Source organism: Halichoeres trimaculatus, unplaced genomic scaffold, assembly GCF_033239565.1.
Source record: "Halichoeres trimaculatus isolate MK-OKI-2021-1 unplaced genomic scaffold, fHalTri1.1 fHalTri1_scaffold_11, whole genome shotgun sequence".
Lineage (NCBI taxonomy): Eukaryota > Metazoa > Chordata > Actinopteri > Labriformes > Labridae > Halichoeres > Halichoeres trimaculatus.
Genome location: NW_027437189.1, coordinates 26249082 through 26267918, shown reverse-complemented (window position 1 = coordinate 26267918; position 18837 = coordinate 26249082). Strand labels below are relative to the sequence as shown.

Here is an 18837-nt window from a genome sequence, read left to right as displayed (position 1 = left end):
AACTCTTACAAAATTTCCTAAGCTGTAGAGCTAAATACTTCAATTTATTTATTTACCCACTTGTCTCAACACACCTGAAAAGGATTTCATTTTTATTCTGTGTTTTTAAAATAAAGTATATTCTTTAGACAAACATGATATAATAGGATGAGTACCCATGTATTCTTAAGTGTAACTTTAATTGTAACTCAGTTGTGTGGAGGTAATATTTGACCAGGAGTATCAATGCTTTGACTCAAGAAATGCAGCTGAGTACTTTGTCCACTACTGATTGATGTTTTGGATTTTTAAGCAGAAACTTACAGGAAACAGGAAATCAAACTGCATGTAAAGATTACAACTTGTGAGACTGCATGGTATTTAAAAATATCTTTAACATATCTTTCTTTCTTTCTTTCTTTCTTTTTATACAAAGCTTCATAGTTAAGTGTGTAAATAAAAGTTGATATGTTAATGAGTGACTGAATTAGTTAAGCTGTTGTGCAATTTACATTAAAACATATTATCGAAAAATATTAAAATCCCTTACTGTTTAATTTTTGTTTTTTTTTTCACAAAGACACATGTTTTTTCATTGTTTTTTATTTGACAACAGAATATTAGATTGATAAATCCTAGTTTTGGGGGTAAATCTTTGAGTGTATGACTAACTCTCTTGAATTTAATTTCTTTAAAAGTTATTGCAGTGAATATAGGTTAGAGAGGTTTGACCCATGAAGTTTCATAAAATGTTCAAGTCTGTCATACTGAGTTTTACAATCAATTAGATTATGCTTCACAAATGGTGTTCAGTCTGTCAAGTCAAGAACTTTGACCTGGTCTGATCTCAGTATCAAGCTAATAAGTAACATGGCAGGGTGCCTTATCCAAAGGTCCAGGAGTGCATTTTAGATAAGGCGAAGATAACATCTGTTTTATGCATTTTCCTTTTAATTGTCTCTTTGAGCTCTTGTGTTTTGGTGCAGTTACTGTCATGTCATCCTAATCAGTGAAACAGTGCTTTGTTGAAAATGCAATTGTGGCTGTAATAGGTTTCATTTGTTTCTCATTCGGCCACATTTTTTCCCATCCATAGTGAAGCTGTAAGTGGTGTGTAGCCAATAGAAAAGATTACTGAGGAGAGTTTGGCATAGAAAAGCTCTGTTACTACACTACAGCATTATTCTGCTTTTGTTACTATATTAAGCGCCCATGTCAAAGGTAGAAGTGCGCTTGCGCTGAAATGCGGTAACATGGGACAAGCGAAACCAGTCTGCGCCTGCGTGCAGCGTGCCTATCGGATGAGAACAGAAGAGTCTGGAAACATGAACGGGGGAGGCGACGACTGCCTTAACGCCATTTCAATGAGTGTCTTCACCACAGTCGGGTGTTTGGAAAAAGGTCTGCTGTATTCGTCCTGATCTGGAACTCTACACAGTCTATAATCCAATAAACCCATGGGAGTACAATTCCTATTTTGGTGGATCGACTATACACCAAAACCAAATTTCCTCCTCACAGACCTGGATTATTTTGGGAACTGGATCGCTATTCTAATCTTCCCCCCGTAATTTTAAACGCCTTTTTTCGAAACGGAATGGCTGGACTGGTCAAAAATCTTCTAATGGATTTATATCTGTCAGTCCACAGCTCACATTAAAGACACGCCGTCTGGGCATAACTACGCATCAAAATGTGGATTAATCTTGAGTTTCGTGAATAAAGGTTTAAAGTGTCAGTTTTTGAGTCAGTCTGACCAAAGGGAGCATTATTGAAACACTACAGCACGTCATATGTGTAGTATTGCCATCATCTGGTGGTGGTAAACGATTCATGTTCTCTTAAGTCCAAAACAGCTACAGCTAATAATAAAGAGGGTATACTTTAAATCTCTGTTAAGGATTCTGAGCTTTAAATCAAGCGTAAAAGTAATTAACCAACCTTTCCCTTTGTGTAACGCCATTTTGTGTGACTTTACAGCGCAAACGTTGTCGTCAGCCATTTTGCCTCAGCCTTTCATCCAGACAGTCCCTGGGGAGACCTTTACACGGTTTTCAGGGAGGACATGACAAAAGAGGAATAATCTTCACTGTTTGAACTGGGCTCGGTGACAAATAAAAATAAAGTGAACTTATCGATCGTATACGGTGTCTGGTGTCAAGCTTATGTACCCGTTTGTTATACACGGTTGCTGTTTTGAAGTGCAAGCAACGGTCAAAAACTGTTAAGTGTGTAAATTCTGAGTGTTTAATCTCAAACATGCACGAGGGATTCTAGCAAGTATAATTTTAATCGTTTGACTTGAATTGTATTCGGCTCGTTGGTTTAACCCCATACATTATGTCCGTATGCCCATGGTATTTTATGCCTCTAACCTGTGTTAAATATTTATATACTTTAGGTTATCATTTCTGTTCATTGCTGCTATGCTTTATATTGTGATATTGTATTGTTTCATATTGAGTGATCAGGTTCATATTGACCCTCATCCATCAGTTAACTAAGGCCAAAATAAAACAAGTGGTAACTAAAAAAACAACACCCCCATGGATCTTTCTTTTTAGACAAGGTTACTCACCTTCAAGGTCACAGGTTCCTTTGCAAAATATCTGTCTTTTATTGGCTTTCTGAGTCAGTGTCAATGAACTATCAGCCCCATAGACACAAGATATAAGACAGATATAGACCTGTATTATCCTTTTGCAAGAAACTTTGTAGCCAGTCTGTACAGAGCATGCAAAGAACGCATAAATAACAAAAGACTAACAGCAACACAATAAAAACAATTCCTAAAAATAAAGTTTAACAGTTGAACATCCCTTTCAAGGGTCGCAGGTAGATTATCTTGCAGGTCATACAGCTATTCCACAAAGCTGCCGTGTACCTGTTTGCTCTAACTTGTGTTTAAAGATCAAAAACTCCTTTGTATCCAAATTATGGAATTAATTATGCGCTTTAAGATTCCTTTATGAAAAAATATTACAACAAACAAATCCATTATAATGTAAACCTTGTAAGAATCAGCCTACATACTGATGTCATTAGAATTTAAAATTCCTCATTCATTAACTCTGATGGGCCTTTTCTTTAGCTTGAGGTCTTCTTTGATGCTGTTTTCTTGCATAGCCTGTAAAGTCCTCTTCATCCTGTGTGCACACAATGAATATGAAATGCAGGAGATGGCATAGAAGAGAAAGTAGCTAAATACAGTTTATATATATATATATATATATATATATATATATATATATATATATATATATATATATATATATATTCATTTATTTATTCATTACCAATGAATTAAGTTTTTTGTTTTTGCTTTTTTTTTTGCATTATACAATATTTCATTCTTTAAGGTAGAACAGATTTGCAAAATGAGGTGAATTAACAACAAAACTTTTCTTCAGTGCCTTTATCTGACACAGAACAATGTCACCGTGCTTGTACAGTAAAGATGAAAAATAGGCTCGGCACTCTGGATCAGAGAAAACTTTGACCTGAATCTGTCTGGCGGAGCTTAAGCCTCCTCCACCTGGGACACAAGTTTGAGAAGTTTGGTCTTATCTTGGGACCCAGTCTAATGAACCCTTTGATATTCTGCCCCAGTTTGGACTCCCAATGGACGGACAAATGCTGTCAGCCCTGCACACTGCTTCCTGGGAGACTCACTGACCTGTGAGGACGCTGAATCCAGCAGTTCCATGGTGGGGATGAGACAGCTGGCCTCTCCCAGGAAACATATCAGGATGTGTAGCACGTCGGCCCAGCGTCCAACAGTCAGCATCAGGACCATCAAACCACCAAGACGTACTACGACTGTGTTCAGGACAGCCTGGCTGCCAGGCAAACGGTGCTGCTCCTCTGCGAGAACAAAACACACCATTAGAGAGAAACATCAAGTGGAAATTTTTCCAATTTATGACAGGTCTATGGAGGTGTGAAATCATCAAATTAATAATGGATGCATGTATTGTCAAAAAAGCCCAGAGGGAGGCTTCACACTGATGAATTCTTGATTATTTCACTCAGACTGGTGAGGAGTCCATACTGTCACATCTCCAATGCTGTCACATCACTGGATTTATTCTCTGCATTGATCAGTGAAGTGAATGATTCCATTAAACACTGGTTATTCTAATTACACTAGTTCACTACAACACCTTTACTACAGCAGTAAACATGGCATATGGTTTCTGCGTGCATCTCTGTGCACCAGTGTAGTGGATCAGCTCTCGAAAAAATATCAAATTGGTTCAAAGAAAATCAATCATCGTGTCCCACTGCAAAACAGCAGCTTGCACCAAAGCTGCCAACAGTGTATTGTGCCTGCCATTTGCATCTGTTTTAGAGCAGCACAGAAAAACAGTTTTTATGATTAATGTCAGAAGGAAACAAAGCAGAGGGGCTGTAGTGGAGGGTGCATTTTAAGTCAGAGCGTTAGGAACCAATCTGGTTCAAATTTCACCCTTGCTCGTTGTCATATGCTCAGTTTATGCGTCATCTAGACTGGTTCGTTGCTTAGGGTATTTTTTACCAGGGATCAGGAAATGGTTTTTATTATTTGTGTCAAGAAATAAGTGTCTGTCCTTTTTTTAATTTGACTTTCAAACCAGGTTGTGGACAAAATTGTGTCCATGTTTGGTTGATGTTCTGCACCTTGTTACATCCCTGTAAATGTGTGTGACAATAGTGAATCAAGTTGATAAAGGATGAGTACACAGTAATTATAAAAACACATATTTCACTGTTACTGAATCAGTATTAAGTTTAAGCAGATTCACAACTTTAAATTACAACCAGTGATGAAAGTACTGCAGCATCTCTTTGATCAACATTTCTCACCTTGCATGTACACAACCAGTAGTGTGTAGCAGATGGTCAGCGGCGTCCAAAACCTAAGGGCCTCAGTAGCAGACAGGAAGTGTTTATTAATGGTTGCTATTGCAGCCACCACAGCCACAGAGAAAGTAATGATCATCGCTCTGCACAGCATAGGCAGCAGGCAGCGACCAGATGTCAGGAGGCCGATGCAGATGCCGCAGTAGCGCTGAGAGCTGTGGAGTTTGTACAGGGCCAGGACATGGTGCTGCAGCAGAGTAGCCTGTCTGGCCAGGTACCAACTGAGTGCTGCTGCCAGGAGCAAACACAGCCAGCGATGGGACGCCCCCTCGTGGAGGAAGTACAAACTGCAGCTCAGAGCACAGCCCAGAGAAAACTGGCTTTGAATTAACAGCTTCTGAAGAAATTTCCTCGATTCCTGAGCAATAAAGGAGAAAATGAACAAAAGTGGTAAATGAATTGAACAGTTGATTGAATTTTTTTTTTGGCTGTATTGAATTTTAGAGTTACAGGATGATAAAGAAATTAAGACCAAAAAAAAAAAAAAAAGGAAAAATCAGGTGAGTTCCAGGTATGTATAATTTTCTTACTGGTCCAGCTGTAACCCATCCAGAGATTCCTCTAAGACAAAACTCTAAGACCACCAGAGAGGCAACACGGGACCCCACAACAGCCAGCACCCCAGTCACAAAGAAGAAGTGGAGCATCCCTGTAAGGCCAGGTTTAGTTTTCCTCTGGGGACTCTCTGCTCTCTGGTTTGATGTTTCTTTATCATTTTTGTCACTCCAGCTGTGGTTCAAGTGACAATAAAATCAAATATGACAAAAATGTAAGCAATTTGAGCACTGAAAAAAATGTTGTTTTTTTAGAAAATAAAAATGAGTAAAACTTCAAATCTTGCTAATTTGTTAATCCAGGACAAAGTTTAGCTTTGTGTTTGATCTATGAAAACGTGATTCACTTGCCTTTCTTCCTCTAGAAATAAGTGTAATCTGACAAGGGAACAAAGCACAGAGATCCCACATGCACCCACCAGTCCTGCATTCACATAAAAAAAGAAGTTGCAACCAGTAACACACTTTTGCCAACTTTACAACTCAAAATCTACCCAGATAATATGTGTATCAAATGAATGACCGAATGATTGAAAAGCTCACCTTGAAGTAAACTGTCCAAGGGATTTGTATCCGGAGTCAACCACTCTGGTATCAAGTAGGAAGTGGGTATGAGTGACCAGATAAAAGACAACATGGTGCCAACTATGGCTTAATAAGAAACTACTATTTGGATATATTATAACCTAAGGAAGAATACAATCGGAAAACATATTTTCTGACACTCAAGGTCAGGTTAAATTAACTTTGAGAATAAGCTCAGCTTTTCTGTTTATCTCCACTGCCTGAGTGTTGAGCTTTGCTCATGCAGAAGCCTGTTCTAGGTCTCGTACCAAAGGTCATCAGAGCGTCGGCGGAAAAGAGGCCCTCAGCGGCCTGAGTCACAACAAGATAATGGAGAGTAACGCAACATGGGAAATACTTTAAACAGACTCTATTATGATGGCAGGCTTTCAGCTCTTCTAAAAACTAAAATCCAAGGCAAGGGCATTTATTATTTCATTGACAAGAAGGATATCTTGACTGGGACCACTGTTTGAGTCAAGTACATTTATAAAGCCATAAATCCCAGAGGGTTTTTCTATCTTTGCATCCTCAGATAAAGAAGACACTTCAGAAATAACGGGGGGAAAACAAAAGTACACGTACTAACAGACAGCTAGACATGCTGAACAGTTTCAAAAGAATGAAATCTCAAGTTAGTTAATTAAAGATTTTTACACAAGGAGTACATTTCTTTGCTGTTATTTGTAAAAAATGCTAATTCATAATATTAGACTTTCCTTTTTACAGAATATACATAATATATAACATTTTCATTTAAAAAACAAGCTTGGAAAAGCTTACAGATGTATATTTTTCTCCTCAGGCAATATCAATATATTATATATTATATATATATATATATATATATATATATATATATATATATATATATATATATATATATATATATATATATATATTCAGCACATTCTGTCAGTCTGGCCAGTGATGACGGCAGCAACAAAATTACTTCAGATGTATAAGAATCACCACTGTATAAAACACAAATCTACAGTGGCCTTCCCTGGAGGAGAAACAGTTGAACTAATTATCGGCATCATTCTACAGATAATCCACTCTAACACATGCTGTACAGAGCCAAATATCTCTAATGCTTTTGCTTTGAAAAAGTATTTTATTGCCATTAAACAATTTCTTAAATATAAAACCAAAAACACATCAGCTGTAAAAGTCAAACTGTTCCTTTCTCACAACATTAAGACAAGAGTTAGTCACTTCACAATGACAGAGAGCGTCACCACCGGATGGACATGTACAAGAAAACACACAAGATCCTTATAATTTCAAATAAGGATGACCACCATCATCATTGAGAAATAATGATAACAGAAATAACAAAAAACATTATCTATAAAGACATACATACATAAACTTTGCAGTTTAGATACATTTAGTAAGATTAATACATTAAACTAGAGGTTGATAGCGTGTGCTGGTGTTAGACTTGAGTTTTCTAGTCATGCTATTAAAGTGATATTTTCTATTTTTTCCCAGGGGTTTAAATGACAGAGTGCAACAATTTCATCTTGATCGACTTGTTGCACCTACAGATCTCCAGTGAAAAGAATAAGAAACCTGGCAATAGAACAAAAACAGCATCCATGTTTACGAGAGCATCATGTGATTGATCACTGGCAGGCAGCTGACGGTCTGGATCAGATCTGATTCTCAACGAATCAGCACAAACAATCAGTCCAGTATGCACTGGCTGCGACATTATGTACACACCTCAATAACACATTCAGCATCAATTTCTGTCTGATATCATGTGTTTATCAGAAGCTCATGCCTTCTTCTGACTTTCCCTGCTCAAATAGGCAGTGTTACAGTTCAGACTTGTGGTGTGTTGCAGATCATATAATACAGTTCGGCACCAATGTGCATCTGCTGAGTGAGGACCTATGTCTTCTGGGCTCTTTCTTCTACGTAGAGCTGCATCTGTACAAGACATAGGACAACAAATACATGTCAACATGTTGATTTATGAGAAGACTGAAACCCTGGTTTTTAAATTTGTAAGTCTATGGTTTTTTCTTGAAACAGAAGCTGAGATATTTCTACTCACCTTGACTATGTCAGATGTCATGGTCTTCAGTGGAATGAGCCGAGGTTCCTGCATGTGGACCTCCTGCTCATCAGCAACTATCCAGGGAAAATCCTGAGATGGGAAATGCACAAATGTTACCCAACACATGCATTTAGTGATTAAGCATTTACATACTCAGTATGTTTACAGGCACAATCATGAAGTCACAGCGGGGGATCTAGTCTTTTCTATGTAAACATGCAGAAAAGAGAATTGGACTTCTGGCCGAGAACATCTCACTCTGCTTTAACAGGCAGTGGCGTGTGTTTTATTGAAAGCGAAGCTGCATGCCTATCAAACTTTTTTCAGGTCACTCGAAGAGGAAACAACATTCTGACGAGGAAGGCGGAGGTGGATACAGCTGTAACTCTTTATTTTTTTAAGAAAGTACTTTTTATCATGGCCACCTACTTCATCTTCTAGCTGAACGCCAAGGTGTATTGAGACCTGCTAAGTGCCAAATCCAACCACAATCCAAAAGCATTCACATTATCTCTGTGTTTCAATCAAACTATTCTTAGTCCTATCTCTGTACGACAAAGCTGTTTACATGCATCCTAATAGTCTAATCTTGCGCTGACTAAACTCATAGCCCGATTTCTGAAGCTGCATGTAAACATACAGACTGTTTGGGCTTTACAGTGATTTAAAAAACTCACCTTTATAACTTGAACCTTCTCCATGTTACGTGTTGCAGCATCTCTAGTGTGTACTAATACTGAAAATGAACACCCTGGAACAAAGAAATAACAATCTACTTGTGACTAGTTTAGGAATTTAAAAGGATACAACAGGGGAACCACATGTCTTCTAAACTTATGTGTTATCATTGTTGAAAATACCTGGTGGGTTAGTATTTAAAACAGCATCACACACACTGATCTTCAAGATGAATGCCCTCAGGAGCTGCTCGACATGTGACAGTAAAGTGTCTGAGCTGGAAAAACAAAATGACACGCAGATAGTGACCATGAGGGCTCTGAAAACGTTTCACAAAATATGCATGTTGTGTACACTTGTTCATAGAATTAAAAGAGAGAAACCTGATGGACAGCAGAGTAGGTTGGGAAATCTCAAACACAAATCTCTCCACTGGATGATGCTCTTTGTCCATGATGACCACAACCACCTTTTCTGCATCATTCTGGGAGGTAAAGAGAGATTTCATTAATGAGAGGTGAAACACATGTCCTTAAATCACTTCAGCATTTTCAATCGTGTCTTACCTTCTCAATGAGTGGCTTTATACAATGAAGGGTATCTTGGATATACTGATTGAGCTCGGGGTGACATGACATCTGAAAAAATATCCACAGCAAATGACAATCATTGCGTATAAAAATGAGGAAACCTAACAAATCTGTGGGCATACATCCATCACATATCTTTACCTGCACAGGTACATTGTATTTCTTCCTCTTCTGGAATATTCCAGAAGGATAAACCTCTCGAACATACAGGATCAGGTGGATGGCGACCTCCAGGAACTCACACAGGATGTCTGCAACCACTAGAGAAGAGAAATCAACTTGTTCTTATATAAAGACAAAAACACAACAAAACACCAATTTTCCACAATCAGGTGTAAAGATAGTATTTCATTCATAAATAAATAGTGGGATTATAACAAGCTGCTGCTGCTGCTGATGATGATGATGATGTTTATGTTTGTGTGGCACTTTTCTATACATTAAATAAAATGCTTCGATAAAATATTTTATGTGTGTGTGTGTGTGTGTGTGTGTGTGTGTGTGTGTGTGTGTAACTGTAAAAGTCAGATCTCTTCTGGTAGGTTGTTCTATAGTCTAAATGTTTTAACAACAAAAGCCCTGACACCTTTAGTTTTTAGTTTTCACCTTTGACGGCCAGCAAAGCACTGCCAGAGGATCTCAGGGATTAAATAAAAGCTCAGAAATATTTTGAGGAATTTGAGGAGATGGGCCATATTTTTTGGTTCAAGTTACAAGTCGAGCTGCTGCGTTTTGAACCACTTGAAGCCAGTGGGTGACACTCTTATTAGGACAGGTCTAAAGCGAATCGCTGTGGCCGAAACGAGAAGAATAGAAGCACGAAAAACTTTTTCTAAATCTTTAGTTAAAATCCACCAGCATTTAGAAAAAACAGGATGGACCTACATATGATAATAACTGATCATACAAAGCATAAAACCCCATCAACTGTATTTATTCAGGTTAATGGTTAGGCTCTCGTCTTTTGTCGTCGGTTGGACTAGTTATCTTACCTTGTCCAAAATTCAGGTCTTGCCTTGTTAGAGTTGTCATATTTTATCTTCTCTTCTCTCTCTTCAAATAACTTTATGTTATTTGGGCCAGCTAGCGTTGGCTCGAGCGATCACTTGTTCTGGCAGAGACTGTTTGGAGTTACTAGATCTTCTTCTGCCCAGCTTCAGGGCGTCATTTCATGGGGGAGGCGACGTATGTTGTTAATTTCACAAAGAGTTTCTAGAGAAAGAACAAAGCGGACTGAGTTATATTTTTTAAGTCTCGAAACGCGGATTTTCTTCCACGACCCAAGACGATCCAAAACAGTAAGTGCGCATGAAAATGACGTCAGTGTTGTATTTACAAGCTGCTTGTAGTCCATTAGTGATGACGTTGCTTGACGAGCGCAGGAGAGGAGTATGGGACGGTAGGTTGGGCCGTGTGAAAGTTAATTGAAATGTTTTTTGTTTTTTTTTTCAGTAACTGATAAATATTTAGAGTTTTCATTTACAACCAATGAACCTTATAAAACTTTGAGGTGGATGTGGTTAACCAAAGGCTGAAAAAATGTTGGATGAGGTAAATTGAGGCCTGAGGATGAGAGAAGCAAACCAGAAAGCTCATACCTGATAGTTGGTGACTTGGTCAAAGTTAACTTTGCAGCCAAACACAGGAGCTACCATTACATTGGCTTGGTTGGTCCAAGTGGGTGTATGATTTCTCACAAGAATCTGAGGGAGCAGTACCAAAGAGAAACCCACTTTCACATTCAAGGAAGATGATTTGGCAATTTTCCTACAAAGTGATGTACTGAAGAAGCTTGAAGAAGCTACCTCAACCTCAAGGAGGCTGGAAGGTCTGCTCAGATGAACAGCACTGCATATTCCCCTGCAACTTTAAGGGGTGATTTGAGGGGTGGAATGTGGAGTAGTTAGGTGTTGGGTATGAAAGAAGGCCTAATTGAGTATCAAAACTCAAGCCGCATTCATGCTCCACACATTTGAATTAAGTTACAGAATTGAGTTTGTTTTTGTCTTTGTATTCCCCTCTCACAACTCTGTAGCCTTTTTTTGGTGAGTTCAGTGCATTCTTTTTACTCTGTAGACCACAGTAATGGTTTAGTTGTTTTACCATTTGTACTAAAATATTCTGAACAATAACTTGTATTGGATTTGTTAAATATATTGTTTAAAGTTTCCTTGAGGATAATTTAAAAATGATGCTCAGGTTCAAACTGGAAAAAGTTAACCGGTCAGTTTACCCACAGATGGCTCAATTTACCCACTGACTAACCCCTAAGCTTGGGCAAGTTGAGCCAAAAGACCAAAGTCATGTTTTTATTGCCTATTGTAATGGATGCAGTCTTAGCATTACCAAAATCAAGTTGGACGGCTTTATTTTATTTCTGTATCACTTCCCCTTGCAGTGAGGACAGCATTAGTAAAAGAAAAAAAAAGAAAAAGTACCCCACTCTCCCCTACACATGTACATGTAGAACACTGGGATGTCAAAACTTGCCCAATAGAAATTTAAGAATGTGTCCTTACAGTGCAGTCTCACCTATTTTGACGAGTGTTTCTCGATTTACATGTTTTGGTTATATTATCATATGCAGTTATTGTGCGCTGTACAACAAAAATAAAACCCCAAATTGAGCTTAATATGATTTGGTAATGTAACCCCTGGGATTTCTACTTTTACATCATTGTTCTTTGTGTACTGTTCTTATAAATCAAAATCAGGACCAGAAATACTTAACAAATCCTTGCGGGAAAACTACATTTCAGTTGAAACTATGCTGTTTTTCTTTTTCTCATAAAAGAAATAAAGATGTGAGTTTGACTTAGTTTTTCCTTTCAGCATGTTTAATGTTTATTTGGTGGCAGAAATCTGTTTGACTTTCTGTTCATTTCATGCAGTTAGGTAACCACATCTTTTAGTTTCCTAATTCCTTAAATGAGAATAAGGAGCCAGCCCAGAGATGGCAAAGAAGCTTATCAAAAACAAAAGCAGTTCTCATCCTATCAAGACAGTTGAGTAAAAAATAAGCAATCAAAAATAACAGAAAACTATGCACTGAGATATATTTTTTTTACTGTAAGGAAGCTCTTATTTGGCCTCCTACATGCAGGGTACCCGATGATTTACGTAGCAGTGGTGAGTCATGATGAGGATATGACACATTTGGATCCTTGCTTTATTTTTAATCCAGTTTCCTTCCATATTTCCAAGCTGACTAAGCTCGAAAGTGTTCAGACCCAGGCTTCCGGCTTTTGTTTCTCTGTGTGTTTGTGTCAAAGCTGACGTCAAATAAAAGGAAGATAAATATTCCTGACCTTGCTGGTGTAAAGTTCACCCATATAAAAGAAATCAAAACTGCATACAATATAGTTTAAATTTTGCCAGTGCAGTTCTTCTTTGGCTCTTAGATAGCTCTCCTTCATTTTGAAGCTGGCATGGTGTACTTTTCCCTCCAATTATCATGAACAATGTTCTTGTTCTTTCCTTTTTAATAGTGTTGCACTGACAGGGCTGTGTGCCATAGAAAACAACTCAGGTGTGATATTTCCATCCTGTCTGACTTGAACCCATAACTTTTTATTGTTTCAGTAATTCCGCAGATTTAGTATTCCCTAAATCCCTTTGAATCTTTGAATATCAGGATTTAACTCTCAGTTTAAGAACTTGGTGTACTGAATATGACACTTATGAAAGACTAGTTGCTGTAAATGCAGCAGGCATTCAATGTGCTTTGACTTTTTCACATCTGTTTCATAGGCAGCTGCAAATATGGATTGACCCCCAAAAATTCCAAATGTTTTTTTTTTGTGCCTTTTGTTTTTTTAAATGGCTTTTTTGGCCTTTTGTTTTCCCCTTTCAGTCCTTTTGTAATTTATACACATCATTTGGTGAAACCTAATCCAGACCTGATCCAAACTTCCGGTTCAAACCTAATCGAGAACTGATCAGAACATGAAGTTCAAACTTAATCCAAACCCTATCTGAGCGTCTGGTTCAAACATAATCCAGACCTGAGACAAACACCCAGTTTAAACCTAACCTGGCCCTAATCCAGACATTTTCAAACTGTCCAGTTGAAACCTTATCTGGACGCCCAATTTGACTCTGATCATGACTTATCCAAATGTCCAGTTCGAACCTAATCCGAACCTGATCCGGTTTATGGTTTGAACCTTGTTGAGACCTGTTCTAAATGTCCCAATCGGCTCTAACAAGGACCTGATCTGAAAGTCTGGTTCAAACCTAATCCTGACCTGATCGAAACGTCTATTTCAAACCTAATCTGAACCTGACCCAAACGTTTGGTTTGAGCATAATCTTGACCTGATCTGAATGTCCCATTTGACTCTTAACAAAGACCTGATCTGAAAGTCTGGTTCAAACTGTCAGGCAAAACCAAGCTACTCCTCCATTGCCTAATGTGTTCAATCTTGAGGACTTTTTTTTTTCAGAGATCATTAAAGGATCACTCTTTTTTATCTTGCTTCCCTGGTCACATTTCATAATTCAACCATGTTTGGACATGACTTCAGTCATTCAACATCTTCAACATTCTGCATTAATAGTTAAGCACAAGCTGCTTCAGCCTTTTGCATTCACAGTACAACTTCTTCAGAAGTTGCTCTTCTAGTTTATCCTATAATGGTTTTCTTATACAAAAATCCCATAGAAACAGTTTAAACCAAAATTGTATCTTTCAGGGATCTTTTTTGTTCTTCTCCATGTGAGGCACAGGTTCTGTTCCAACCTGTGACTTTTTACTGCATGACAATTCCTACTCTCCCTTCCTAGCTCCTTATTCCATCCCTTGTCCTGTCCTATTGAGCTCAAAAATCTTAATATGACTGCCAAATACAGAACTTCAGGTTGCACTGAGTCCTAGGACAGCTGCAAACTGCACTATCAGAAAAAGAAAAGAATACCAACCACCTTAAAAATTAAATCCCCCATGGAGTTCCATGTGTCCACAAGGGGGCAGACTGACCCTGATAAAGCACACCTCTCTTGTAGCGTCAGTGTTCAGTATCGCTTTATGAGATGCTGAAATAGTTGCTCTGCCCTTTCGACCCTGTTGCTCTCATACTTGTTGACTGGTGAGTCAAACCACTGCACACACCCTTGGCATCAATGTCCTCAAGTTGTGGCCAAACAAATGTGAATTTATGGTGAATGTGGTTTAAGACTGACCCACAAAAACAGATTCTTGGATGCAGCAAAGGGGCCAAAGAGAGGGTCAGAGAGGAATGTTTTGCATATGGGTATGATACGTCTATTTTACAGCTTATAGGGAAGGACCTCTGAGGATGATGAAAGTCCCCAAGCGGAGACGTGAACTAAATCCTTGGTCAGAAGTCACTCTGACATGAAGCAAGGCTCACATAACATCATCCCTGACATCATCACCACTGTGTCTATATCTGTACTCCTTTGTTTCTTCAGTGTTTGTTTCTTCAGATTACAATCTCTTCTTTTTTCTGCTGTCGCTCCTTATTTGGGCTTTGTATATCTCGTCTTTATAAACTCCATGAGGATCCTTTTCTCCTTTCTCTCCTTACTATCCTCCTTATCAGAAACTCCCTCTCCCAGAGATCTGTCATTAATCTTCTGATCCAGAAAGAAAGTTGTTTCTGCCAAGACTCCAACAAGAGCCAAGTATGCTGCAACAGAAGGTAGCCACATCAGAGTGCTGAAGACTGTTATTGTGCTTGTAGTCTCCTTTGGGACCATATCTTTTCAGGTTAGAGTCAGATCTTTGTATTGGAGTTGAAATTAACCGTAAAAGCTTGTTCTGCAAATCTGTTTGTCTTTGCAATTTGTCTCAATCACTAGCAGTATGTCTTTAACTTTTAGTTCTATATTTGTTCCCAGTTAACTTGAGGAGCAAATCTTAGTCATTACCAAGGGTTTTTTCTTCTGAAGAAATTGATGCTTGGAAACATACACCTGATCAAAATTTCAAGACCTCTTGTAAAACTGTATAAATTTCATTCACACTTGGATCTAAAGACCATTCTGAGTAGAGTTTTAAAATGCAAAAAGAAGAAAGGGGAGTGAGACAAAAAAAGAATAAGTAATTTAAAGAAAACAACTGAATTGAAATCAGAATATCATCAGTAGATCAAAAGTTTAAGACCATAGCTCAAAAAAGAAAGAAAAGAAAAATGTAAAAATAATAATAATAATCAAACCATAAAACAGAGATAAAATTTTCACAAAAGGACTCAGTAATGAGTATCTCTACTGTTCTTGTTGTTCACTTCAAAAAATTGCTTCAGTATGCTTGATGCGAATGTTTCCAGGAAGCTCGTGGGAACATTGATGCAAGTGGTGAAGATGGCTTCAGGGAGAGCATCCACTGTCTGGAACTGACGTCCATTTCTGTAGACTTCCCTCGCCATCCATCCTCAAATGTTCTCAGTGTGATTTAGGACCCGGTCACACTGGCAAACCGTGCCATGCTGAAGCACACTTGAGCCCTAAAGCACAATTTGAAAGGCCAGTGTGACTGCAAACGTGCGATGCTTGAGTGCGATTCACTTCTCTGCTTTGGCACGCTTCGGAGAGGTTGGATTCGGCACGGTTTACTTGATGCACAAGTACAAGCATGCGGACAGCGCGTGTGATCTATGATGTAAGATCACCGCGAGTGCATCTCTCTACAATCATTTTAAACAGGAGTGGAGTGTCAGAGGGCTGTGTTGGACCAAAATGACTTACCGTAAGTCTGAAAGTCTCTAAAGTTGTAGCAGTAGCTCTCTGTGACTCATTATGCTGACTCTTATGTAATTGCGCTTCATGTAAACAGACACGTCACGATGACGTAGGCGAGCCATGAGCGTGTGTGATACCCACTAAAGTCTGGTTCATATAGAGGTAGTGTGACCGCTGGCCGTACTCTCCAGCTAGGGAAGAGCTCTGCAGGGGGGCAATCGTGCTTGAGCATGGAATGGTTTGGATGGCCAGTGTGGCCGCGCCCTAAGATCAGGGAAACACACAGGATGGTCCAAGAGAGTGACCTAATCCTCTGGAAGAAGTCCTTTGTCAGCCAGGTATTGTGAACTGCAATGTTGACCTGCTGAAAAACCCAGTCATTACCACACAGACCAGGGCCCTCAGTCATGAAGGAGGCCCCCCTGCAACCTCCCCACTGAGCCAACCGCTATTTGACGTCCCTGACCAACCTGAAGCCCCACTGTTCCACTAAAGGATCATGGTGTCACCCCTTCCACTGTGCCACGTAGAAAACATATCAAGTGGGTCTTCTTGTCATGTCTGTAATGTTGCAGCTATCCAGACCCTCAAAGTTACATTTTTGCCTCATCAGAGAATTAAACCGTCTTCCACCTTGCAATGTCCCATGTTTGGTGCTTTCTTGCAAAGTTTAAAAGGGGATTTTTTTTACATTACAGGAGACGAGGCCTTTGGAGACTTTTTGTTCTTCTGTCAAAGATGCCGTCTCTTGCTTATTTGGCTGAAGTCGGAACTTGTAGCGACTTTAATTTGGGTTGAGGATCGGCCCATGTCTTAATGAACAGCCAGTTGGATGCTCCAGCTCCATATGGGTGAAATTTTGGGGGGTCTAGTGCTTCACATTTTTGTCCCATAACTGTCAGGATCTTCTAAGAAATTCAAAATGACTGTCTCACTGTGTCCAACCTCAGCAGTGATGGCCTGTGTGAGAGGCTTTGCTTATGCAGCTCAACACTCAGACCACGTTCAAAGAGAGAGATTTTTAACCTTTTCCATCAAGAGGTAATGCCAGAGTAAATACCTGACAGAAAATCACACAGAATCCTCATGTTTGTACAGGTTTTGTCATTGAAAGACTGTGGTCTTAAACTTTTTAATCAGCTGATGAACGGTTTAATTGTTTTAAGTGAATTGCTTACTCATTTCTTTTGACTCACTCCCATTTCTTCTTTTTGTATTTTGAAACTCTACTTAGAATCTTTTTAAGATCCAGCAGTGCAAGATGAAAAATCCTGCAACTTTATAACTGGTATAAAAAATTTGACCAGATTTAGCAAGATAATAAAAAGATCAACAATGCTCTGTAAGGAACAGAATGTGACTAAATGTTCGAAGTTTTGTCATCAAATTCTTACCAAACAACAACCATGTGTATGTAGACCACTGGCTGTTAATACAGTACTTCATCTCCTCCTGTAAGAAATGAATCCAAAACAGTGTCTTGATAGTCGCCGACATATTGGGTCAGCAGAGCCAGGGTATGAATTTGGTCATCAGAGTTGTATTTCCCTGTCTTGTGCTTTCATTTGTGTGCCCTGAAATGAAAAAAAGGTAATAAACACTCACACTCACTGCATAGCATGTTGTTCCCCTCTTCTGTGTGTATGATTGTTTTAAAGTCCTCTTCAGACTCTGCAGTATTTATGCACATACTTTTACAAACTGAGAACATAACTTCAACACTTACCTCCCTCTAGAAAAATGCACTTGTTTTTGGTTCAGTTTTGCTGCTGGCGGTGGTGGCTCAGTGGTGGAGTGGGATGTCTCTCGATCTGAGGGTTGGTGGTTTGATCCAAGCTCCCACAGCCCACATGCTGAAGTGTCCTTGGGCAAGACACTGAACCCTAAATTGCTCCCAGTGGTGCAACCAAAAGTGTGTGAATAGTGGAAGTCAGCGCTGTCAAATACTTTAGAAAGCAGCCTCTACCATCAGCGCAAATGTGGTGTGATGACAGGGTGGAAAAAGTGTTTTGATTGGTGCAGAAGACTAGAGAAATTGCAAATTAGAACAGCCCATTCACCACCTACTCATTTAAAAAATATATTCACTGAACATGTCACTTTTGTTTTAAAACATTGGCAACTGCAGAGGCTGAGTCTAAGCAAAGCAGGACATTTGTTCTTGTGTTTAGTCAGGATGGAAACATTTATAGACTTCTGTGTTTATGTTTACTTGTTCAAAAGATTTTGCAGTTGACATTTCCTGTTCTTTACAAGACAAGTTTGCATATCTTAATCAAATATCACCTTTTTGTGCTTTTTTCACCCTGCTTTTGAGAGCTTGCTTGAGCACGGCAGGACTTGATTAGAAGGAGTTAATTTCACGGCATGTAAAAGCAGGAGGGGGGCTCGTTGTAAACACTGTCTGCAGCCTGAGCTCATGTCTGAGTCTTTGCTGAGAGGTATACATGGAGGGGAGGGAACAGGCAAAGAGGGTCGACTAGAAGAGAGCCTAAGAGAACGGGAAGTGGGGGATGGAGGGATGGATGGATGGATGGTAGGTTCCAGGAGATGGAAAGGAAGGACACCTGGAAGGCTAGTCTGGGGCAGTATGCCTGCAACAACATGAGCGCCTTGTGCCTGTTTTTATGTCTGGAGAGAAAATAAAGGCGGGAGAGAAAAAGAAAAGAAAAAAGACATGAGAAGAAAGGGGGAATGTGGAGGGTAAAAACAAAAAAAGGGGAGGGGGCTTTTGGAGGCACATCAAGAATTTGCCTTTTAAGGGGTACAGTCTCACTCGTCCAAGCCCTGTGAG

General features: G+C 39.2%; 2 protein-coding genes across 2 annotated transcripts; both read right to left on the bottom strand.

Moving 5' to 3' along the window:
* Positions 1–2602: 2602 nt before the first annotated feature.
* tmem82 (transmembrane protein 82) lies at positions 2603–5865 on the bottom strand. The gene is made up of 5 exons (XM_074680678.1): positions 5855–5865; positions 5412–5610; positions 4825–5239; positions 3656–3843; positions 2603–3125 (listed from the first exon to the last, which is right to left on the bottom strand). Exons 1-5 carry the CDS (start codon positions 5863–5865, stop codon positions 3045–3047), a joined length of 894 nt encoding a protein of 297 aa, XP_074536779.1. The 3' UTR covers positions 2603–3044.
* Positions 5866–7096: 1231 nt separating this feature from the next.
* Positions 7097–10687, bottom strand: mad2l2 (mitotic arrest deficient 2 like 2). The gene is made up of 8 exons (XM_074681611.1): positions 10331–10687; positions 9480–9598; positions 9315–9386; positions 9132–9232; positions 8931–9025; positions 8748–8821; positions 8068–8160; positions 7097–7940 (listed from the first exon to the last, which is right to left on the bottom strand). The coding sequence occupies exons 1-8, from the start codon at positions 10368–10370 to the stop codon at positions 7902–7904; spliced, it is 633 nt and encodes a 210-aa protein (XP_074537712.1). The 5' UTR covers positions 10371–10687; the 3' UTR covers positions 7097–7901.
* Positions 10688–18837: the final 8150 nt, after the last annotated feature.

What these genes read in the sequence shown, in the direction of transcription:
- mad2l2 (XM_074681611.1), bottom strand. Translation starts at nt 10,370, where the DNA reads ATGACAACTCTAACAAGGCAAGACCTGAATTTTGGACAAG. An exon ending in AATACAATGTACCTGTGCAG is followed by an intron (nt 9,387 to 9,479) that starts GTAAAGATATGT and finishes ATATTTTTTCAG; the next exon opens with ATGTCATGTCACCCCGAGCT. An exon ending in AGAAGGTTCAAGTTATAAAG is followed by an intron (nt 8,161 to 8,747) that starts GTGAGTTTTTTA and finishes TTCCCATCTCAG; the next exon opens with GATTTTCCCTGGATAGTTGC.
- tmem82 (XM_074680678.1), bottom strand. An exon ending in GATGGGTTACAGCTGGACCA is followed by an intron (nt 5,240 to 5,411) that starts GTAAGAAAATTA and finishes TTTATTGCTCAG; the next exon opens with GAATCGAGGAAATTTCTTCA. An exon ending in ACTGGTTGTGTACATGCAAG is followed by an intron (nt 3,844 to 4,824) that starts GTGAGAAATGTT and finishes TTGTTCTCGCAG; the next exon opens with AGGAGCAGCACCGTTTGCCT.